The 21,974-nt window shown below is 36.7% G+C and overlaps 5 protein-coding genes and 1 long non-coding RNA gene across 7 annotated transcripts; 3 read left to right on the top strand and 3 right to left on the bottom strand.

Moving 5' to 3' along the window:
- Positions 1–349: 349 nt before the first annotated feature.
- On the bottom strand, positions 350–1,579 carry LOC127240403 (kinesin-like protein KIN-14K). The gene is made up of 3 exons (XM_051259078.1): positions 1,497–1,579; positions 741–838; positions 350–631 (listed from the first exon to the last, which is right to left on the bottom strand). The coding sequence occupies exons 2-3, from the start codon at positions 826–828 to the stop codon at positions 447–449; spliced, it is 273 nt and encodes a 90-aa protein (XP_051115035.1). The 5' UTR covers positions 829–838; positions 1,497–1,579; the 3' UTR covers positions 350–446.
- Positions 1,580–3,496: 1,917 nt separating this feature from the next.
- Positions 3,497–6,611, top strand: LOC127265944 (uncharacterized). Of its 2 annotated transcripts, XM_051295990.1 has the most exons (8): positions 3,497–3,727; positions 4,441–4,522; positions 4,619–4,686; positions 4,788–4,885; positions 4,993–5,129; positions 5,278–5,345; positions 6,036–6,099; positions 6,227–6,611. In XM_051295990.1, the coding sequence occupies exons 1-8, from the start codon at positions 3,717–3,719 to the stop codon at positions 6,242–6,244; spliced, it is 546 nt and encodes a 181-aa protein (XP_051151947.1). In that variant the 5' UTR covers positions 3,497–3,716; the 3' UTR covers positions 6,245–6,611. The 2 variants fall into 2 exon arrangements, with proteins under 2 accessions (XP_051151947.1, XP_051151955.1); XM_051295998.1 differs by lacking the exon at positions 3,497–3,727 and having other exon boundaries at positions 4,430–4,522.
- A 4,134-nt stretch (positions 6,612–10,745) lies between these two features.
- On the top strand, positions 10,746–13,589 carry LOC127239741 (uncharacterized). The gene is made up of 4 exons (XM_051258033.1): positions 10,746–11,136; positions 11,536–11,937; positions 12,588–12,999; positions 13,391–13,589. Exons 1-4 carry the CDS (start codon positions 10,860–10,862, stop codon positions 13,578–13,580), a joined length of 1,281 nt encoding a protein of 426 aa, XP_051113990.1. The 5' UTR covers positions 10,746–10,859; the 3' UTR covers positions 13,581–13,589.
- A 359-nt stretch (positions 13,590–13,948) lies between these two features.
- On the bottom strand, positions 13,949–15,248 carry LOC127239749 (reticulon-like protein B9). The gene is made up of 5 exons (XM_051258046.1): positions 15,136–15,248; positions 14,829–15,009; positions 14,348–14,489; positions 14,200–14,269; positions 13,949–14,095 (listed from the first exon to the last, which is right to left on the bottom strand). The coding sequence occupies exons 1-5, from the start codon at positions 15,239–15,241 to the stop codon at positions 13,965–13,967; spliced, it is 630 nt and encodes a 209-aa protein (XP_051114003.1). The 5' UTR covers positions 15,242–15,248; the 3' UTR covers positions 13,949–13,964.
- Positions 15,249–15,832: 584 nt separating this feature from the next.
- Positions 15,833–21,185, bottom strand: LOC127239732 (kinesin-like protein NACK1). Its single transcript, XM_051258021.1, has 15 exons — positions 20,999–21,185; positions 20,048–20,526; positions 19,876–19,965; positions 19,694–19,794; positions 19,427–19,543; positions 19,266–19,347; positions 19,118–19,185; positions 18,977–19,036; positions 18,764–18,888; positions 18,486–18,684; positions 18,286–18,396; positions 18,115–18,204; positions 17,067–18,032; positions 16,640–16,974; positions 15,833–16,540 (listed from the first exon to the last, which is right to left on the bottom strand). Exons 2-15 carry the CDS (start codon positions 20,367–20,369, stop codon positions 16,210–16,212), a joined length of 2,997 nt encoding a protein of 998 aa, XP_051113978.1. The 5' UTR covers positions 20,370–20,526; positions 20,999–21,185; the 3' UTR covers positions 15,833–16,209.
- LOC127239755 (uncharacterized) lies at positions 17,954–19,708 on the top strand. Its single transcript, XR_007836227.1, has 4 exons — positions 17,954–18,088; positions 18,248–18,405; positions 18,478–18,658; positions 18,783–19,708. It is a non-coding gene; the product is annotated as an uncharacterized LOC127239755 (long non-coding RNA).
- Positions 21,186–21,974: the final 789 nt, after the last annotated feature.

Here is a 21,974-nt window from a genome sequence, read left to right as displayed (position 1 = left end):
CGTCCCTAGAAGCACTAGTAAGAGTTCCAGTGGCGTCTCCTGTAAATTTCAATCTTAAACTGGCTTCATGTCCACTAATTCTCCCAAAATTCGTAAACTGTGTTTGTAGTACAAGAAGACTATCCAGAACAGGCTTAATAGATCCCTTCACACAATGAAAAGACACTATCAATTGAGGAAATCACAAGATTAAGTATGGTTGTGACTAAATGGAACTCAAAACAGTTTATTGAGCAATATAGAGTCTGATATTTTTAATTTAATAATTAACTACACTACCTTTTCCAGGTCTGATTCTTGAAATCTTGGCAAGCCCATTTGATCCATTGCTGTTAAAAATCTTTGGACATTGTATGAGCCTGATTGTGTGTTATGACTGGAATCACCAGACTAAAAAGTAATAAAGGAACTATATCAAATACCGGTCATCTCTGCTTCAAAAACAGCTAACACAATGGAATAAGTCTAGCTACCTCAGCCACAGAACCAGGTCTTAGTTTGTTAAGTATTCGGCACAAGACGAATCCATCTGCTAATACTGACTGAAATTCTTCATCTGAAGCGTTCAGTGGCAATCTAAGATCAGGAAGAATACTATTTAACCATCCTACCAAACTTGCCCGCTGCATAGCTGTTGAAGCCGCATCAATGACAAAAGGAAAAAGAAGTTAAATCTAGAATATTTTAAACTTGCTACTAGAGCAAACAACAACTACAGTGCTTTGTGTAATTAGTCTTACCACTATTGCTTGAAGTGGGTTCAAACACATCACTATTGATGGAAGAACTTCTGCTGAATCGAGGAAAATCTCTCATTGATTGATCCATTGCATAAACTCTGATAGAATAGACCAAAAAATACAAATGCAGTAGCTTAATACAATCATGAAAAATCAGAACCAAACTAGCTAATTACATTATTATTACAATTATTTAATTAGAACTACAAAAATAGAATAATTTTTTTAATAAATAAATCTCACAGAAATATTGTAATCCATACTATACAACTTCTGTTTTTACTTTTATATTTTACTTTTACCTTATATATATAGATGTGCTTCTCTCCTTTTCAATTGTGGAATACTAGAACTTGATGTTTTTGCATTTTGATGATGTTTACGTCATTTTTTAGGCACTAATTGAAATAGCGTGAAGATGATATATGTAAAGAATTGATGATATATGAAGACATTAATCTCAATACATGACATTCTATTTCAATTATAGTATTTAGCTGATCTAGGTGTGTAGTAAATTCAGAGTATATTACAATGTATCATTCAAGACTTTAGTGGATTCGGTCTATTATAAAACTAATTTGTTCTTCTCGTCCAGAATACTTTTCAGAACACATTAAAATGCAAAACCATTCATTTTATTAGAGAATTTGATTCACATTAACATTTATATCCCTTTTCGAACTACCACATATTAATACATTTCAACAACTTTCCCTAACTAAACAGATGAAACCATGCAAAGACAATAAATACCTATGATGGCAGAAATCTTCGATGCGAAGAGCCAAATATGAAGACCAAACGTGACCATAAATTCCAAGAAGATCCTTTGAATAGCTTCAATGGGTATATACTCACTGATTTGACAAGATATAGAAACTTTCTTTAGAGTTCAAAAGAGATAGATAAGTAGCAAACTTTGAATTCATAATCAGCGCACAATGCTTCATCTGATATGTCTGAGATCATTCTACTTCATTAAATTTATAAACCAACAACCAGACACACACAGAAGATACAAAACTGCATTATACTGTCTTAGAATTCTTGTATTCCTTGATCAACATATCCATAACTCCACATCCAAATAAAATTCCTGTAATCCCTTTTAAAGCACAATAAAGCATGCTGATTCTCAAACCTCAGAATCAATCATCAAGTAAGTGAAAATCATACAGAGGAATTAAATTTTCTCAATTAGCCGAATTTTGAATGGCAAAGGATACCTGCAGAGGATTGTAAATTAAGAACCAAAATACCACGCCCCAATTCACGCACTTAATGCTAACAAAAACAAACTCTTTAACGGAAATTTCTTCACATTCTAGCCCTTGAATACAACTTGTAAGAAGAATCAAACTTCCTAATTGAAAAAAAAAAAAAAAAAAATTCCTGTTTTAATGTTCATATGTGCATGAAATTCTACAATCTCAACTCATTGTTTGCTGTAGTATCAAACTAAAACCTTAATACTCCCATCGCATTCCCGATCAACAAATGCATTTCCACAAAATTTCGCAAAATAATAAACAACACGCTCAAATAATTTGCAGCAATTACGATAAAAACAACATTAAAAAAGAAAACTATAAACGGAACCGCAAATTAATAAACATAATTTTTTTATCTTCACGTATTCCACGCAAAATATTACCTGATATCTCTAGCTGAAACATAGGCGCCTAAACCTGTACAGTTTCTTGAATTCAATTTACACCTACAAAATGATAAACATGAAATTTCAGCAAATATAATAATCGGCAGTGGATTCCCCATTATTGAAGCACAGAGAGAATAGAGATTGCTAAGTGGTTGGCCTTCCGTGAGCCGTTGGGATTGTAAGGAACCATGGAAGGTCCAGAATCTGCAATTTTCCCGCCAATGTAGGGACTCATAAATACACGCATATATTTATACCTACACATAGGATGACTTTTTATGCCATGCTTTCATAATTTGATATATATAGTATATATTGTTTGTCAATATATTTGTTGATTTGAGGACTCTTATTTGAGTCTTGGAAGTTTGATTATTTTTTTAAAATAATAATTAATTTGATATTTTATTTTTTTTAATATATATTGTTTGTTAATATAGATTGTTTGTTAAATAATAATATATTTTATTTTTTTTAATATATATTTGTTAAATAATAATTAATTTGTTAATATATATTGTTTGTCAATATACATTTTATTTTTTTTATTTGGATGATGAGATAAAATAAAATGTGTGGTAGAGATTAGATATAAACTAAATGTTGAACACTGTTGATATGAAGGGAGTATTACATTCAAATAGAAATTGAACATGCAATAGAATTTTTAGTTTGAGAATTATTAAATTTTATAGTAAATAAAAATAGCTATTTTAAGAATACAAATGTTATTTGTTTGAAAAATTTTGAAAGATTTTTACTATTCATTAATTTTTTTAAAAAAAATATATATAAAATTAAATATCTTTTTTTTTTCGCATTATATTAAAAAATAAATTTTAGTTTTAATAGTATATTATATAAATAACTGTTTATATGAAAACAATTATATTCAAATAAATATTTAAATCAAAATTCAAATCTGAAAGTCCTTAATTAGTTATTGGGCCAATTATATATCAAATTCTGCTCCTCCCGCTAAATTAGATTGGGTTTATAAGTGAATCAATTTGGGTCAATATTTTGGGCCAAACAATTTACGTGAAGGTACTTTGGGCCCATTACAGCCCAAAATCTCAAAAGGGCAAAAGTTGTGGAAATACGTGCAAGAGGGGTTGAATTCACGTTCTGTTCATCGTAAAGCTTATCACAGCGACACTGGAGCCGAAGCAAACCGGAGTGGCGCGGTTGGGGGAGCTTGCATCGATCGAATCCAGCATTTCTGCTGCAAATTGAAGCTACTGGTTTGGCTTGATCGCAACACCTCATCGAGTAGCGATTGCTTGCAGGAACCCTACGCTATCCCGGTGAAAATGTTCAAAAAGTTAGTTCTGCTTATTCTTTTGCGAGGAAAACCTAGAAATTTAGTTCGTATATGTCAGATGCTTACGGTTTGTTTGGTTTCGTTCACCATCGTTTTGCTATTGGTTGGTAGATATTTGGTTTTCGTGATTTAGTTGGTTGCTGTTTTCTCACCGGCAGTTCGAATACCCCCATTCGAGCTCTTTTAATGTTTGGGGATCTGCTGTTGAGGGGAATGTTGTATGTTTTCTCCTACGTGATTTGGTCGGATTCGGCTTTTTGTGCAGAAACAAATTCGAGAAGAGAAACTGCAGTTATTGTTATGTTTTATTTAATAGTTTAAATGAAAATTGTGCATTGGATTCAAGATTCTCAGATAAAAGCAAAGTTGAAAATATTGAAAACATAAACAGACAGAACCTAATTTTCTGCAAGTCGGACAGCATTATACAGTCTGCTAATTTGAAGTGGTCACATTTTCTTTGTTCAATATGAACCGATCTGAATTTCTGTTTTTTCACTTGGGAGTTGAATCAGGAATTAAAATAACCACTCAGAAAAGAAAGCTTTTAGTGCAGGAGCTGTCAGTTGTGAAGTTTCAACTATTCAACTAACTTCAGATTTGATCATATGAGATAACATTTTGAGGAGATGGATTCTTTTAGACAACGAAAGTGAGCATAGGCAAATTTTTATTTTATTTTTCTAATTTACTCCATTTAATATGTGGTTAAGGTTCTCATCTGAAGAAGTTTCAGCCCAAAATCAAGTGAAGGCATCTGTACAGCGAAAAATCCGGCAGAGTATTGCAGAAGAGGTTTTATACCCCCTCTACTTTCTTTGCATTATCTCTGGAAAATTTTAGTATTTACTTCATTTATTATCTTCTGACTTGACACAAGTTTTATGGCAGTACCCAGGACTTGAACCTGTGTTGGATGATCTGCTGCCAAAAAAGTCACCCCTTATTGTTGCTAAATGGTTTGTTCTCTATCTGAGAATGAACTGTTATTGTTTTTACTTTCTATCGATTTCCTAATCTATTTAATACCCTTTCTGACATTTCATTTTTCCATTTGTAGTCCAAACCATGTGAATTTGGTCCTAGTTAATAATGTTCCACTATTTTTCAACATCCGTGACGGACCTTATATGCCAACTCTAAGGCTTCTTCATCAGTGTAAGACTTTCTCCATTCTTAACATTCACCAGTTTAAATGTAAACATCCCTTGTAGATTTCGAAGTATCTTTAAGTTAAATTGCTGCTGTGTATTTTTCATTGCCAGATCCAAACATAATGAAGAAGCTGCAAGTTGACCGGGGGGCAATAAGATTTGTTCTTTCTGGTGCTAATATCATGTGCCCTGGGCTTACGTCTCCTGGCGGTGCATTGGATGACGAAGTACCAGCAGAAGCCCCTGTGGTATGTACTTTGATGGTGGAATAATTATACGATCGGTTTTTTTAATAAGAAAACTTTATTTATTGGTGTTGTGTATCATTGTTTGCTTATATTACTATTTTGAAACCTTTGCTTAATCTAAAAATACCGATTTGATGTCAATTCTCAGGCTATAATGGCTGAAGGAAAGCAGCATGCCCTAGCTATCGGATATACTAAAATGTCAGCAAAGGATATGTAAGTCAATTACACGTACATTTTTGTTTTTGCCTTACCATTTGTGTTAAAAATCTTCAAATTGTTTGTTCAGAACTTTGAGTTGTTAAAAAGAGGAGAATTCTTGTGTCTGGTTGTGTTCTCACAACCTCATACTACACTAACCCATTTTTTTCCTCCTAAAAAACATCTCACCACACTTAGGATCAGTTTAGATAATAGTTTTAGAATTTATTTTTTTTTAATTTTTTTTTGGGGAGGTGGGGGTGCTACATGGATAGTGAAAACATTTTTGCAAAACACAAGTTGCTGTGCGCTGTTGAGATTAAAATTTGTTTGTTCTATCAGGCTGTGATTATGCTTTTTCAGAAGTTAAGAGTTTGTTTGGCTGTGGTTTGAAATTGATTTGAAGTGCGGGTGTTATTTGAGTTTTTGTTTAAATAGTATTTTAATATGATGTTTTGTGAGAGAAAATAGCTTATTTTTATTTCAATTTGAAATCACAAATGAACAAATATTCATTCCATTCCATGTCAATACAATCTTTGTGTTGATTTATTCGGTATGACTGCATAAATGATTCATTTTAAGTTAGCAACCAAAGGGATGAGAATGAGAAAAATGATTGTACATCATCTATATTCCTATGTAAAAAAAAAAATCTTAAATTTGTTTCCTCATGTCATTTGTCAATGATTTCTTTGAATGCAGTCGAACAATCAACAAAGGAATTGGCGTGGATAACATGCACTATCTGAATGATGGTCTCTGGAAGGTATTCACTTTCCCCCACCTTCTAATTTATCTTTGTTCGTAAATTTAGTGTAGTAATTCAGTTACACGCGCTTATGACTTTTGCTTCTTTCAAGCTATTCCTTATTGGATATACGTGTATTTTGCAGATGCTCCGCCTGGACTAACTGTGAAACTGAAAACAAGGGCTGTAGATGATTGTGTGAGAGATAAAATAGAGGTGACAAACTTGTTGCTGACGAAGCACTTGTGTTGCAAACATCTTTAAATATGTAAGCATTGTGATCGAGCCAATAAATTCTATGGATTGCTTCTTGCACTACTTTATATTGTTGGTTCATTTGCTAACACCCCGCGCGGATGCACCAATCGAATCCAATCCAATCCAATCCTCGGTGTATTTGGCGGATGGGGGGATTGGATTCTTTTCATTTTTGATACTTGAGAGTAGTTTTATGGTTGTATCTTGTATTCCATGATCCAGTGTCATTTGAACAAGTAGAGACAGTGAACACTGAGTTCTAATTGAACCTTTCTTCTAGGCCTTTTTTTTCTTTTAATGTAATAGTATAAATAGAAAATATGTATTTGCTTCTTTTTTTTTGTTGTTGAGGAAAATTTTTTAATGAGCTTTGCTTTTGTCGGTTAGGTAAGTTTGTTGTGTTTTTAGTATGAATTTTTTTTTTATTTTATTTTTATATTAGATATAGAGATATTTGTCGATAATATTAAAAGTATTTTCTCCATCTATTAAAACTATGTCTGTATTTTTTTTTGGATTGTCAGTAAATTTTTATATATTCTATTTATGATAAAATCTTTTATCTATTTATAATATTACTACTTTTTTTGATATATAATAATAAATTTATCATTCATTTTTTAATAAAATTTTCATATTTTTACTTATTTTATTTTAATATTGTAATATTACTATTATTTTATATTAAATTGTTGTTTTTTAAATATACATATTGTGTAAAATTTTGCAATAGTCTGTAAATTATGTGTGGGCGCACAAGCTACAGTGAAAAATTCTTATAAGAAACTCAAGCTCGACCGAAAAGGCGTTTGGCGTTTTAAACCTGGGTCATGATGTTGATATCTCTAAGCAATTTGCTTTATTTCCTGACTATTGGAAAAACGGAAGACGGTACTTTTCAATGCCCTCAAATTTATTATTATTATGTTTTTTTCTAAAATTTGAATGTTTTACACTTTCAGTCATGTCCTAATCTACCATGTCCATTTCACCACATATTTTGAAAATAAAATTAATAAAATTCAGAGCCAATTTTGTGAAAAATGATTGTCTCTCAATTACTGACATTAAAAAAGCGATCAAATTTAACTCTTATATCTTTCAAATTTGTGAGAGATAACATAATAACATAAGTATATTAAAAAAGAGGACTTTGTGAATACTTACGAGTCTAGAGAGCGATTATTTAATGATTGACGATGTGTATTGTATATTGAAAAGTCAAGCGTCGGATTTGCCTTTATTCTCAAAGCATCTCTGAGCCATCGATTAAAGAGGCGCACTAACCTACCAGTAACGCACAGAGAAATAGCAATCGACAGAGATGGATAGGAAAAGGAAGTCGACGGCGGCGGCGGAGGTCGATTCTCCGACCAGCGGCGCAAGGCGATCGCAGCCGCCGCCGACGGAGGCGGAGGTCGATGAGTTCTTCACCATTCTCCGAAGGATGCGCGCGGCTGCGAAATATTTGCAGAACTCTGCAGCTTCCAGCCGCGGAGAATCCGCCGGTAAAGCTCCGGCCGCCGGAGATACGCCGGCCGGCGGAAAGGGGCCGCCGCTGGATCTCAACGCCCCCCCCGATTTGGAGAGCGGTTGAGGACGGTCGAGGACTCGAGGTCGAGCCTGGTTTCGATCGGTAATAATTTTTATTTTTATTTTTTGTTTAAAGAAATTATTGCTGAGAAATGCATTGCACCGTCACAAGTATGGCGTCACGTTCGTCCGTGTTTAATTACTAAAATAACCTTTTCTATTTTTATTTAGCTAATAATAAGATAATTAATATTATTAATAATTTAATTACAAATAGCGCCAGAGAAGGTGTTATGTTACATTTATTAAATATACATATATTTATATTCTTATTGTTTAAATAGTTTAGTGCTGTATGTACCTTCCAATCCAACACGTGGTGGAATGTGGAAATATAATAAATTTATTAATTGCTTTATTAAATAATAGTTTCAAAGAATTACGGAGAAGTCGGTCCTACTTTGAATGGTAAGGATACGAAACAGAACCACGTGGCCCGGCCCAAAAAGTGATCATACACATAAGACTCTCAGCCCACATTTGAAGGCCCAATTATAAGCCCATTCTAACCTATTTAGCCCGGCCGAACACTAAAACACTGCCCAACAACGTGGCCCGGCCCGGCCCCTAACTCCGACTGAAATTACTGCGTTTCATTTGGATTTCAATTAAGATTCGATTCAATTCATCTAAAAACACAAGTCATAGTTGCATAATAAAATTTTAATGGTATTTATATAAAATATTATAGAAATATAAAAATTGTTATGAAATTGGTTTTGAGTCTGGTTTTAAAGGCTCAGCCCCAACTAACATAATATTGAGTGAATTGAATGGTCACGACCTCTCTCTCAATATATATATATATATACTTAAGGAAAAACACGAGGACGCGGTTTGAGCGATAGAGGAGGTCGTGGAGGCCGTGGTAGTGCTTGGTCGAGGCAGAACCAATTGGCAACGAGATGCTGGTAGCAACAATTACAAGCCAAGGGATAAGAAACACATTCTTGTAGTAACAATACCCACCAGCTCTCTTTCGCATCCTTAGATGCCTTTGTCAGAAGGAAGCGAATAGCGGCGTGTTTAGGGTTTAGGGTTTAGGATTGAATAGAGGAACTCCCGAACATTTGGCGATCTCAGATGTGTCGATATCAATGGTGACTCATTATTTCGATGAATCATTTCTTGGGACAGAAGAAGATTATGTAAACACTTACTCGAAATCTCACTTATCAGATGAACTGTTGGCACCAGTCCTACATTTTGTCTCTGTGGGCCGAGGAGAAAAGGGGCTCGGCGTGTACATGAGAGAAGCAAGGAGGTCAATAGTAGTTCTCTCTCCCTTATTGACTATATCCCTTATTTACTAGGCTCGCTTCGCTTAAAGAAGACCTTAGGCTCCGTTGACCGGCTTTGCGGGACCGCCCTCACTCATATCTTCCTGGTCCAAAATTTCAATTGAAATTAGTTGTTCAATTTATATTTTTGTATATCCTCCTATGTCAAAAAAAAGGAAACTCAGGTAAATGCTTTAGAAATCTATAGATTCGGGTCCATAACCATGGGTTCCAATGCAAGAGATCTTGTAGCACTTACCAATGAGGCCCTATCGATTAGTATTACACAGAAGAAATCAATTCTAGACACTAATACAATTCGATCCGCTCTTCATAGACAAACTTGGGATTTGCGATCCCAGGTAAGATCAAAGAACTTTTCAAGGAACAAGGGACCCCTCTCTCAATACTAACTGATCTGAGGATCCTGCCTTTAGGAATGAAATAACAAAGGATATACCCACACCCTTTCTGATCCAATGACCAAGAAATAGCACTTTCGTCTGAGCACCGTTTCATGTACAGCTTCTTTTCCTGCTACACCCCGAACACTATACTCAGGGTTCCAAACCTCCAGAAGGGCCTGGGTTAGTGGACCGTGGGCTTGAGTCGTGGACTTGAGCTAAATGCTCTTGAGCTGCGTAAACATGGGTGTGTATTGTGTATAATAAGGTGGATCATTATGGACAAAAAATTCAACCGAAACTATTATACTATATTAGAAAAAAACAGTCAAATTATATTCTATTAGCGGTTTATTTAGTACGAATTCACTTTGGGTGTGTTCGTTCGTAGAATTCTAACTATTAGTCCAATTTTTTTTCCCCAAAAACATCAAATTAAACACCTATTTTTCATTTTTTATATTATATTAAAAATCAATTTTACATTCAAAACATCACGTCATCACATATTTATATCACATCATACAACTATTCAAATTCAAAACTTTTACTATTCAAATTCCAACTCAAAATCCAAACCCCCAAACAAACACACCCAAAATAACAAAAACAGTAAATTTTGACAAAAAAAAAAAAAAAAACGGTGTCAAATTATAATTGTTCTCTAAAGTTCCAAATTAATCCGAAAATGTAACAAAATATATATATATATATATTTCATTCATTTAAAAAATTAAACAATAGGAAAACATCAAATCAATGGCTTCAATAAACATAAAAAGAATATATATTAAAATGATCAAAATTACATCTTTTAAAATCCAATATAAAAGGGTGAAAGCAGCAAACAAATAGAGATAAATGATATAAAACCATAATCGTATTTGCATACAAAACACCTGAAATATCTAACGAAAGATTGAAATTCATTTGCTTTCTTAAACAATTTTTAAGAGAGTAAACGAGAATTCTCGGAGTATTTATTATTCTTTAAAAATATTATAATAATAATTTTTTTAAAAAAAGATAATTACTATATTCAAATGGAGTAATATATTTATAAATTTTTATTATTCCAAAATTTATTTTAAAACAACAATTACCTTAACTGTAAACAGGCACGAATTTTTCGCCGGTCCCGGATCTCTGGTCCTCTGAGAATTAGAAGATCCCGTTGTCTTCTCTGCAGGCTGCAAACTTGAAAACTTGCGCAGAAACCCTCAAAACCCTAGAGAAGAACGCCATGAGAGGAGTTTTGCTCAGGAATTTCGTTCTATGTACTCGCAATCTCCGTTCCTCTCGCACCATCGAATCTAGGTATTTAATCTCTAATCTCAGTTATTATTCCCGCAATCGCGTCCCTGTGGAGGCGCAATATGTTGGCTGTTTTCCTTCGAGAGTTCGGTATTTCTCGTCCGAAGATGGAAAGGCGGATCCGGAATCGAATAAGGAAACTGAATCTGTTGTAGCCGGAGAGGAAAAGGAGGCAAAGTTTGAGGTAGAAGATGTCAAAAACAAAGGTTGTGTATATGTTCTTGCAACGAAGGTTCACATTCGCCGCTTGATTGTTTATTTACCTTGCTTTAAGTTTGGCTTCACCTTTTGCTGTCTACGGGACTGTATTTGATGAGTTTCAGTGCACGAAATGCGAGTAGACATGGCTAGATTTGCTGCTGAATTGTTGTTTCCTACATTTTTTACCGTTATAGTTCATCCTGTGCATCAGTTTGTTTCAATTTATGTTTTATACAGTATCTTTTTGATGAACAATTTGATAGAGAAATCAGTTTCTGGTCCGATAGCTTGAGGATGATCTGTTTTGCTATCAGACTTTTTTATAGAGGAATTGTAAGATGCAAGAGATTGGTTTCAAGTTCTTATTAGCTGCAACGTAATTACTTTTATGAATTGCTTTGCAGAATTAAAAGAGCAGATAGAGAGCTATTTCAAAGATGGCAACGAGGAGCTGCTACCAACAATTCTTGAGTCCCTTCTCAAGAGAAAGCTTGCTAGGAAGCATGAGGAGACCGATGATGAATTAATAGAGGAGCTTCAGATGAAGCCTATAGATGACGTTGATGACCAAGAGTTTGAAGATGATTTTGATGCTGCTCACGAGACTGATGAAGAAATTGATAATTTGTACAGTGCCAGAGATATTTCCATAAAGAGAATGACAGAAAATAATCCTTATTTCAACATGGACGACACAAAATGGGATGAAATGATAAAAGAAGCTATTGAGCATGGTCACCTTAGAGATACGAAGGAGTGTGAAGAGATCTTGGAGGACATGCTTAACTATGACAAGCTTCTACCAGGTATTACAACAAGCTATTTTGTTCCAGCCTAGGTAAAATCGGTGCGTGCAAATCTTATTGTCTGATGTATCAAGTGATTTCTTGCTTATTATTTCTCTCTCAGATTCAATATGTTTTGGTCTGCAATGTTTATTATCTTCTGATGGGTTGTGATGTGAGACACTTTATTTGAAACTCAACGACCTTAGAAAATATGAGCAAAATGCTTGAAGTTATGTATGCAAAGAGAAGAATAGTTATGTTCTGGTCTGGAACAGAACTTCTGTATGAATTTGCTTTTGCAGTACTCGTACCATGTCCAAAGGTGAACCAAAATAATGAAATGGAAAGCTTTCAGATATTTTCCAGTGATGCTGATGACAATTTCGATCACTTATAAATATACTTCTGAATTTGATGTAAATTTGCTATAGCATGTGCATTAAAAGTGAGTGAAAATTTTCATGGCATAATCTTTATATTTATGCCTTGATTCATTTTCACTTTGGAATCTTTTATTGATCACTTGATTTGATCATTAAAAATGTGGCTCTATGTTATCTTCATCTCTCACATGAATTAGGGTTCATTGTCTTACTCTCCAAAATTTCTGGCAATGCTTTATTTATTTGTTGTCCCCTACTTACACTTCTAAATGAACTTTTTTTCAGATGATATCAAGAAGAAGATAGAAGAGAAGTTTAACGAGATAGGTGATAGAGTTGAAAAAGGTGAGCTTGAAGTTGAAGAAGGTTATGCATTGTTCAAGGAATTTGAAGACCAGATGGTCGTTGAATGTGCTAAACTAATGGAGGCAGAAGCCCCCAACTTTGATGAGGATGCTGTGACTGATAACAAAAAGGACCTGGATGACCCACCCGGTGAGGGGCCAATCCTTAGGTGGCAAACACGAGTGGTCTTTTCTCCTGGTCCTGATGCATGGCATCCAAAAAATAGAAAAGTTAAGTTGTCTGTGACTGTAAAGGAACTGGGCCTATCGAAGGCTCAGTTTGTGCGCCTGAAAGGATTGGTTGGAAAGAGGTACAATCCTGGGAAAGATGAACTCACCATAACAAGTGAAAGGTACGTTGCATACTTACAATAACAAGTGTAACTCACCATAATTTAGAATTATCGTTGTCTGTACTGGTGCATGTTTGGGATCAGGTTTAGACTTTTAGGTCCTCGTATCCATCGCTCAGTAGCATTTTGTTTCTTATAACTAAATTTTGTTGTTTGTAACTGCATTTGATGCTAGCTGCCCAAAAAACACTCGGAAAACCGAAATCAGCTACATGTGGATTATACCTCTGTAGTTGTTCCATTCATAACTGATCAACATGATAAATCACTATTCATTTAATTTTGACTGAATCTACACAAATTGCTATTCAGTTTTATTCTCTAGATTATCTTATCTTTCTAGTGGGCTTCCTGTATTTGTTGTATAAATCATTCTGCTCATTTAATTTAGGTTTGAACATCGGGAAGAGAACAGAAAGGATTGCCTCAGAACACTTTTTGCTTTGATTGAAGAGGCTGGAAAAGCCAAGAAACTCGTGGAAGATGCTCGAACTTCAGAAATTAAAGCGAGACTTAAAGCTAACCCAAAGTTCATGGAACAGTTGCAAGCCAAGAAGAAAGCTTCAGTAACTGCAGGATAAGGACTGCGGTATTTTTAACTTAAATTCTTTTTTCCCTTTAGAATATTACATTCAACCATAGAATGCTTACACATCTTTCCAATCGTTGGGTTTTTACTACAGTTGATGTTTATTTGGTTTGTTGGGAAAAGCAATGATTATACTCTTGTGGCATGCTGCTGTTACTTTTTATAAACATCATCGAATCCCTAATTTCACAGGGAAGTCTTTATAAATAATTCCTACCCTCTATGAAATTGTTTCCTTAACCTCTGTTTTTGTCGTTTTTCATGTTTATGTTCCGTCAGGAAAAGCATATCTTAAAACTATTAGTGTCAAGAAGTATATTAAAAAAAAATGAAGTATTCTGAATCTGATCACCGTCTTGATTTGGCATGCTAGTATTTAATTAATTTTATCTTTGGGAAATTTCCGCAGATATTTCTTTATCTTCCTGCTGAGTTTAACACCGAATTTATCAACTTCATCTTCGTACATTTCGTATAGGAATGGTAGAGTTTCTAGGCAGAGAATGCCTGCAATAGAAGAAAAGAATTAACTATTGAACATTTCATAAAACAACCACATAAAACTTTCGTATATTAACGTCAGAATAGAAGCTATTATTAACCTTACTTACCGAAAAACAGGAAATTTAAACTGCCAATGGAACTTGCTATCACAGATACTATCCCAAGAGAAACTATAATCTGGAGAAACAGAATAACAATAATGAATTATGTCATAAATAAGTGAAAATTAACTTAATAGATCTTATTATGTCTTACCAGGAAAAATAGCTTTGGATCATTTCCAGTTGCAACAAACAGAAAGATTTCCAAGAATTGGTTAGTTTTTCTGTGAAATGTCGAAACGAAATCCCTGATAGTTGAATCTTGTAAGATGATGCTGGGAATATTTGGAGGATCCCTGAAATTTAACCAAAGAACATGTCCTAGAGTTAGTATTCGATTAACAGTGTAGCTTGTTACAGGTCACGCTTGAGTTCAAAAAAAAAAATACTCAAATAATTTTCGAGTGCACAATATAATCAGTATTATAGAATATTTTGAGGCTTTGTGCTCGATTGAATTTGTTTACTCAATCAAGTGACTTTGAGCTCAGCTCAATAAAGACTGGAGTCACGTTCAAATATGAAATGCTCGACTCAGAATAGCAATTCTAGTTACAACCTATATACATCTCTTTCCACTCTCTAAATATATGCATATTTGTATCAAGTTTGTGTATAGTTTTGTTAGAACTCACCAATGGAGGAAATCGGAAGCAGAAGACCAGATGAAGACGAGAAGCATCGTAGTTATGCAGAGGTGACAGGCGAAAGCGATGAAACTGTATTCGACAACTTCAAAAAGGAACCAAAGTGCTGCAATCCCCATCAGTATTGCAGCCGAGACTCGTATGTCTCTCCACAGCAATACGTTTGCCACTGGCAACGACACGAGAAAGGTGAGATTCATTTTCTGCAGATTTATGAAATAAATATATACGCGGTGCTCTATCTATCTGTCTGTTTCTTTTTGTGCATTATCGAATGACTTTGATTCTAATTTACCTTCCCCTCCGCCAAGAACATTGTGTATCGGCCTTTCTCGGCCGAACAATCTTCTTGCTGGCGGTGCTGCACCGCTTCCGGCATCGGAATCGGATGAAGTATCCATTGGGGGGTGTTTGTATAGCCTACGTACGTACAGGCATTGCTGTTTATATATAAATATATAATATATGTGTCATGTGTGTGTGTGGCTTTGTTCAAATCTTGAGTGCAAAGAAATTTGCATATTTGGTTAAGAAAGGGATATGTTTTAACACCCTCCCAAGCTAACTTCTTGATTCCACCGTAAGTTGCATTTTCCTTTCTTATTAGGATATTCTCCCATTCGATGGATAGGGTCTATACATGGTGTAGTATCTATGTATGTATACATATGCATATATTTATTTTTCTTCCTTTAAAGTTATATAAAATATTTACTTTTTAAAAATATAATATTGTATATGTATTTACCATTTATATATATATATATATATATAACATCAATCAAATTTGAATTTAAAATTTTAAGGGGTTTTTGGAATTTGATTTTGTTTGAAAAGTTGTTTGAATATGATCATTTGTGGGATGAAATATTTTATTTTTATATGCTAAGGGAAAATAAATGGTCTCTCTTGATATATACTACTAATTCGACATTTGTCAGATGCGTCAGGACAATAATATTAGACGCCCAAATAAGTAGAGATGATTAACATCTACTTTTATTGCAATGGATCCACAAATTCCAACCAAAATGTAGCAGCAGCAATCAGTGAGGAATTAGCTATGGAAAAATAACAACTTTATCATATATAGATTTGTTAACTAGTAAACAACATTAGAATAAAACTCTCCTTCGTAAAGATGCACGAATGGATGGAAATGCAGTGTCCCAAAACAAAGACCAATGGGAAGGAATTATCTCTCGTCGTCTCGCCGTCGAACTTCCCGACTCCAAGAAGCTAGGAGCTCGGCATGCAGCTCGTTGTAAATAACCGAGAAATAAGTGATAGCGAAGCGAGGTGAGAGTATTGTTGATACTTACACAAAGAATGAATGTGTTCTGTCCATTGCGTCGTTTGTATTTTTTTTTTAGAGATGGAGAAGATCGGATATCTGATTCCATCCGACGAACCAGTGGCGCTTATCGGAAGGCAGCACGAAGTTGAGCTCGAACATCTCCTTCGACAGGTTTCTCCCGCCCTCGCAGAACCCGACAAGCTTCGCCACTATCTCGGCGCTCTCTTGCACATGCCTTTCGTCGTGGGGATTCGTCCAGAGCTTGCTTATGAACTGCATCCTCCGCTGTTTCCCCTCCAACGGTACGTCCCATTTCATGTACAGAATCTCCCGTTCTTCGGCTGTCAGACGAGTTGACAGCCTCTTCGCAAGAAACTCTCGTTCCCGCTTCAATGCCTTGATGCTGAATGAAGAACACCAGTAGAAGGATCAGAGGTATGTATGTATGTTTAGGTGTAGATGAAAAAATGGTAAAAGGATCAATTCTTTTTGTCGAACTAACCTCGATGATATAGAGATGGCGGGCTCGTTGTTCCCGCCTGGTGCAGGGGTTGCGTCGCCGTTCTCGGTTAGGTGCTCTTGCAGCCATGTCAAGCGTCGAAGTTCGACTTCGACATAGATTTGATCTGCCGGGTCGCCCTTAAAGAGGAGGTAGAATTGCGTGCGGTGAATGATCGAGACTAAGCAGACGTCCCAGAGATCGATTATCTGCCGCATCTGATCCTTGAACGACAACTGCCATGAAGCTGGCGACGACAACTCTTGTATCTCGGGTTCCGTCTCGCCTTCTTCGTCGAGATTGTATCCGGCAGCTTCGTTCGCTTCAAGCTCGAGAACCTGACATGATTCGATTCGATTCGAAACATTTAGTCGTCGTCGTATAGAATTGGTTAGAAGAAATCGAAAGCGAAGTTTGTTCGTCGTTTTACCTGGCAGACGAGGAGCTGTTTCTGGTATTGAAGCTTTGCGACGCGTTCTTTCAGCTCAGTTACGTAAGCTTTGATGCTTCTTACGTTCTCTTCGGCTGCGTTTTGAAACATCTTCTGCATTTTCCTCATGTTCACAGAACTCGAGCGTCGATACGGAGTGTTCTCCTTCGACGACGCGTCGCCGCCGCCTTCGCTCTTTGTGGGAGTGCTCTCTTTGTCTGAGATCGCCTGCGTTTCGATCGATGTAGCGTCGTCAAACAATGGGTCCCTATTTTCGATCTCAGCGTTCGCCACTTGTCGGGAGGAGGACAGCGGCGAGCACGGCGATTTTATGAAGCTGTGCTTATTGAGACTATTGCTAGACGCCAACGGGAGGAGCTTCTTCTTCTTCACGGGGCTCTTGGCCTTCAAATTTGCGTCTTTCGACGACGTCTGATCGCAGTTTGTCGGAAGGGACATTACGAGCTTGTCAATGGACTTCTGGACATTTTCGAGCTTCTCCTCGAGATCGGCTATGGTGCTTCCCTGCGAATGGAGTCGAGTGATCTCTTCCTTAAGGTTCGCGCTCACACTCTTGTTGACAGGGACGACGGCTTCGACTTCGACGTCGATTTCTCGGCTTCGAGGCTCGGCGACGCGCATTTCCTTTATCTCCGCCTGTAGCTTAGCGATTGTCTCGGCCGCGTCTTGATTACCGAGACGATGGCATGCAACCTCCTTCTGTAGCACCTCGAGGGCCCGGTTGGCTTCTTCGCCTAACTTCTCTTGAAGATGCTCGAGTTTACGGATTTCGTGCATCAGCGTGAACGGCGTGGCTGATGATTGCCTCATCGACTGCCTTACCATTGTGTTTCTCGCCTTGTCGCGATGACTTATCTCCGTTCCGTCGAACTTTGGTAGTAAAGTTGTCGAGAAGGAGAGACATTTCTTTGCAATAGGAGCCGGGGACTCGGAGATTTTCAGTCGCTTCAAATTATTCGGCGAATATATTACGTTAGAGACAAAGTCTACGATGTGGTCGGGTAAGAATGGTTAAGAGATACGATACCTGTTCGTTGCCGAGCTTTTTACGCAATTCGTCCACCTGCGATTGGGCTAGATCTCTTTCGCGCCGGAGTTCTTCGATTTCCCTCTCCATCTAACAGATTTAGTTTTACTAACAGTAAGTATTTGTTTTGCAGAATACAGATGTTATCGAAGATTTGATTGAGACTCGAACCTGAAGAATTCTGGCGTCTTTCTCGGTTGATGGATCGGGTGTTCTTAGCTCGGCTTCCAGCCGAGCTACTTGCTTCTGCAGATGCTTTACTAGCTGTTTTTCAGAAACTACCTGGATGAGGTAAACAATACGAATCGATGAACTTAAACTTCGTCGTGTATGTATTTGTTTGAGCATGTGTATTTTATTCAGCGACGTACCATATTCACATGAGCGTTGTTGGTCACTTCCTTGGCTCGACTAGCGAAAAAGAGAGTGTTACGAGATTGCTCGGCGTGACTCGATGCTGGACTCAATGTACATATGATAGCTGTACGAGCATTTCCTCCCAACGAATGCTGCAGTATGCGCGTGAGCTTGGAGTCGCGATACGGTATGTGACCGCTTCTTTTACCGACGCTGAAAATTAGGGGTAATATTATTTTCTCAGTACTCATAATCAAAGTCTAGGATGATCTGAATGAATGATAAAACTGACCTTAGCTTTCTGATCACAGTTGTAAGAGTCATCAAGCTGAGGTTGATATGGCAGCCTTCTCTAAGCCGGGTGCCCTCGGCGTTTGTCTGCGAGGCCCTTTCGCTTCCGGCTAAATCTACAAAGTTCTGCAAAACAAGGAGGAATAAGCACAAGAGTTGTTACTATTGCATGCTAGAAGTAGAAGTTAAGGAAATCAGGATGCTCGGGATTTACCAAGCTTGCAACGTACGATCGTACGCAATCTGAATTTTCTCGGAGAGTACTTTCAATTGTCTGCATTCAACAACAGATACAGCTTTCAGGTAATTTGATCTCAGATTAATATATAATGAAGGATGAAAAGAGACGACGAACCAGTCTTATTATTTGGTGCGATCTTGAGCTAGTATCGTTAAGAGCAGTTTCTCCGACTTGTCTTTGAGCTGCAAGAATATACAGTATTGAGTTCATTTTAATGGCCTAACAACTGGTTTTCCCGACAAGGTTTAGTTTAGTTGCTTACCATCGCAAATTTGGATCAGTTGTTTCAAATGTTGGTCATCCTTCGCGGTTTCTTCTACTAATTTCTCAACAACAGTTCCTTTCTGCGAAAGAGAACATCAAACTCAATAGCTGAAGAAGGCAAGATCAAAAGATGAAAGTGAAGGGAGAGCTTGTAACCACCTCTGGATCATCGAGGAGCTTCAGATTACGACCGGATTCTGAATTCAGTAGATCCCTGACATTCTCGTTGTAGATTTCAAGGCCGGATATTTTTATCTTGAAGTCTCGTTCCGGTGTCTGAAGTAGAGTAATGTTTCAATAGGTTTGTTAGAATCTAAACAAAACAGACTCCTAAAGTATTTCAAATACAATATTATCTACAACTTTCGAGCCTATGTTCAATTGCATTACTTTCTCATATATAACAGCAAGTGAAGCGAAGCTTACATTGATTATATGCATGTATATATCATGAACTGCTTTCTCAGTAATTCCTCTCATTGTGTAAGTTTTTCCACTGCTGGTTTGTCCGTAGGCAAATATGGTTGCTGCAAAAAAAATTAACACCTCAAAATCACTTGGGAATTGTAATTTTGTTAAACCAGCAACCAAATTAGTGTAACAATTACCATTTATCCCCATGAGAGCAGATAAAGCAACGGTCTTCACTCCATCTTCATATACACTGTCAGTCGAGCTTTCAGGACCGAATACTTTATCTGTAAAAAGCAATTGAATTAGTTTTTCAGTGATCAAGAATCACATAGAGAGCAAGAACATTTGCTGCTGTTGTTGAATTACCAAACATGAAAGATGATGGTTGAGCTGTCCGTTCATGTTGGCTAGGTCTGTACACAATGGTATGATCGTCAGGGCATTCCCAGGCTACCTGATCTTTCGACGATTCCTCCCTCTTGTTTAGGGGCCTTAGCCGTATCGTTACCACAATTTTCTCCTCCCTCGCTTTGTGGCCCCCTGGAGTGGTTGCTGGTGTTGTCCTGTCAATCTTTGAGGCTGGTGTGCTTGGAACTTTCTCCTCCCTTTCTCTGTTACCCCCTGGTGTGGTCGTTGCTGCTGTTCTGTCGATTTTCGAAGCCGGTGTGCCTGGAGTTCTGACTGTCATCTTTATCAGAGGATTATACTGTCCAACGAAGTGTAGGATTTCTGTCACAGGCACAACCTGCCTCTTGCAGGAGGCTACAACGAATTATCAGATCTGCAGCTTTCTGTACACCAAAATTGAGGAACAGGTGGACTTCCGATAGTCGGCCAAACTTTTTCTGCAGAAATAATCTGAACTTAGAAACACTGTTTATGAACAATAATTTGCTTGTTAAACTAGACTATAAGCTTCGATCTGTCCAGAGTCCACAAAAGCTACAATCTGATTGTTTTCATTCAGCATTTCCAAATCGGAAGAACAATTCCCCAAATATTTTACTGCCATAATCTAGCAACAAGTAGATTTACAGCTTACGAGAAAATGCTTATCAGATTCGTTTCAAATCTCAGAATAAGCATCGCAGAACTTAACAAAATCAAGCATTCTAATGATTCAACCAATTCACCTGACTGAATCTGAGGAGACTGACCAAATCAGATCTTGCCAAAATAAAAACAAAGTCTCAAATGCTTTGCAATTACGTAAATTACCGGTGAAAAGGCGGAAAACTTACCAAAATTCGTAGCGAATCTATATATAGAACACTGGAAAACTTAACAAAACTATTCCACAGCATTCAAGCAAGTTACCTGAGATAATTCCGAGTCGTAGCAAAATCAAAGGCGAGAGAGACAGAGATAGTGCGCAAGTGAAAGAGAGAGAGAGAGAGAGAGAGAGAGAGAGAGAGAGAGCGGCAGATAGAGAATATTGGAGAGACCAGAGAAGATAATAAAGATGGGTGTAATCGGTGTCTGAGCAAGGCTATGTGTTTTTTGAATTTTGGAGAGAGGAACCTAAAACGGCTAGTTTTTTGTCACTATATATAGCTCGGCGTAATAGCCGTTAGAGCTCAATTTCCCAATATTTCTTCCCGACTATTATAATACCTTCAATTCAAATTCAACACGCACACACACATGCATATATAATACATATATATTACAACACATATAAATACAACAAATTTGGTATTCTCAATTTTCTGAAGAACCCTAACTGTCACTTCAAATTCTCTGGAGAGGGAAAGGAAGACTAACAAACGTTTCAATTTGATGATGGATCGATATTCGTCAGAGAGGAGAATACGCGTCTCCGCTACTACCAGGCTAATCGCCGTCTGAATTTGAATTTCTCTGCGCTTCGCTGGCGGTGAAAATCCCGACCAGGTACTGCAAAATTTGGGGATTTATTGGTAGTTCTCGTGCGTCTATCAACTTCTGTCGTTGTTGAGGTACTCCTGCTATGGCTTTTGGAAACCAGAAACAAAAATTAGAAAATACAATAAGAACCTGCTAAGTGCTTGAAGAAACTTTCGTATTTGTTGGAGGTTGATTTTATTATTTAATTGAGTTGGTATGAAGTTTACGAGTAACGACATGAATCTCTCTTGGAAACAATAAACAAAAAGGATTGCAATACGAACCTGCTAGTAGTGCTTGAAGAAACAAATTGTATGTTTGAATGGTGGAGTTTGTTTTGATGCTGTTTGGATATTCCATTTCAGCAATAAAATTTCATGTCTAATTAAGTTGGTATGAAGTTTGTGAGATGGAAGAAGATGAAAAT

This window comes from Andrographis paniculata, unplaced genomic scaffold, assembly GCF_009805555.1.
Source record: "Andrographis paniculata isolate CXL003 unplaced genomic scaffold, ASM980555v1 Contig18END, whole genome shotgun sequence".
NCBI lineage: Eukaryota > Viridiplantae > Streptophyta > Magnoliopsida > Lamiales > Acanthaceae > Andrographis > Andrographis paniculata.
The sequence above is the reverse complement of the archived record's forward strand: the minus strand, read 5'-3'. Positions and strand labels throughout refer to the sequence as shown.

Bases quoted from the DNA above. Each gene is read 5' to 3' on its own strand.
- LOC127239732 (XM_051258021.1), bottom strand. From the start codon at position 20,369: ATGACAGTCAGAACTCCAGGCACACCGGCTTCGAAAATCGACAGAACA. The intron at 18,397-18,485 runs GTACGTCGCTGA...TACCTCATCCAG, and splicing joins ACAACGCTCATGTGAATATG to GTAGTTTCTGAAAAACAGCT. The intron at 16,975-17,066 runs GTAAAACGACGA...GAATCATGTCAG, and splicing joins AACAGCTCCTCGTCTGCCAG to GTTCTCGAGCTTGAAGCGAA.
- LOC127240403 (XM_051259078.1), bottom strand. From the start codon at position 828: ATGGATCAATCAATGAGAGATTTTCCTCGATTCAGCAGAAGTTCTTCC. The intron at 632-740 runs GTAAGACTAATT...CGGCTTCAACAG, and splicing joins ACCCACTTCAAGCAATAGTG to CTATGCAGCGGGCAAGTTTG.
- LOC127239741 (XM_051258033.1), top strand. From the start codon at position 10,860: ATGAGAGGAGTTTTGCTCAGGAATTTCGTTCTATGTACTCGCAATCTC. The intron at 11,137-11,535 runs GTTGTGTATATG...ATTGCTTTGCAG, and splicing joins AGAAGATGTCAAAAACAAAG to AATTAAAAGAGCAGATAGAG. The intron at 11,938-12,587 runs GTATTACAACAA...ACTTTTTTTCAG, and splicing joins CTATGACAAGCTTCTACCAG to ATGATATCAAGAAGAAGATA.
- LOC127239749 (XM_051258046.1), bottom strand. From the start codon at position 15,241: ATGGATACTTCATCCGATTCCGATGCCGGAAGCGGTGCAGCACCGCCA. The intron at 14,490-14,828 runs GTGAGTTCTAAC...GTTAAATTTCAG, and splicing joins GCTTCCGATTTCCTCCATTG to GGATCCTCCAAATATTCCCA. The intron at 14,270-14,347 runs GTAAGACATAAT...CTGTTTCTCCAG, and splicing joins ATCCAAAGCTATTTTTCCTG to ATTATAGTTTCTCTTGGGAT.
- LOC127265944 (XM_051295990.1), top strand. The intron at 4,886-4,992 runs GTAAGACTTTCT...TTTCATTGCCAG, and splicing joins TCTAAGGCTTCTTCATCAGT to ATCCAAACATAATGAAGAAG. The intron at 5,130-5,277 runs GTATGTACTTTG...GTCAATTCTCAG, and splicing joins TACCAGCAGAAGCCCCTGTG to GCTATAATGGCTGAAGGAAA.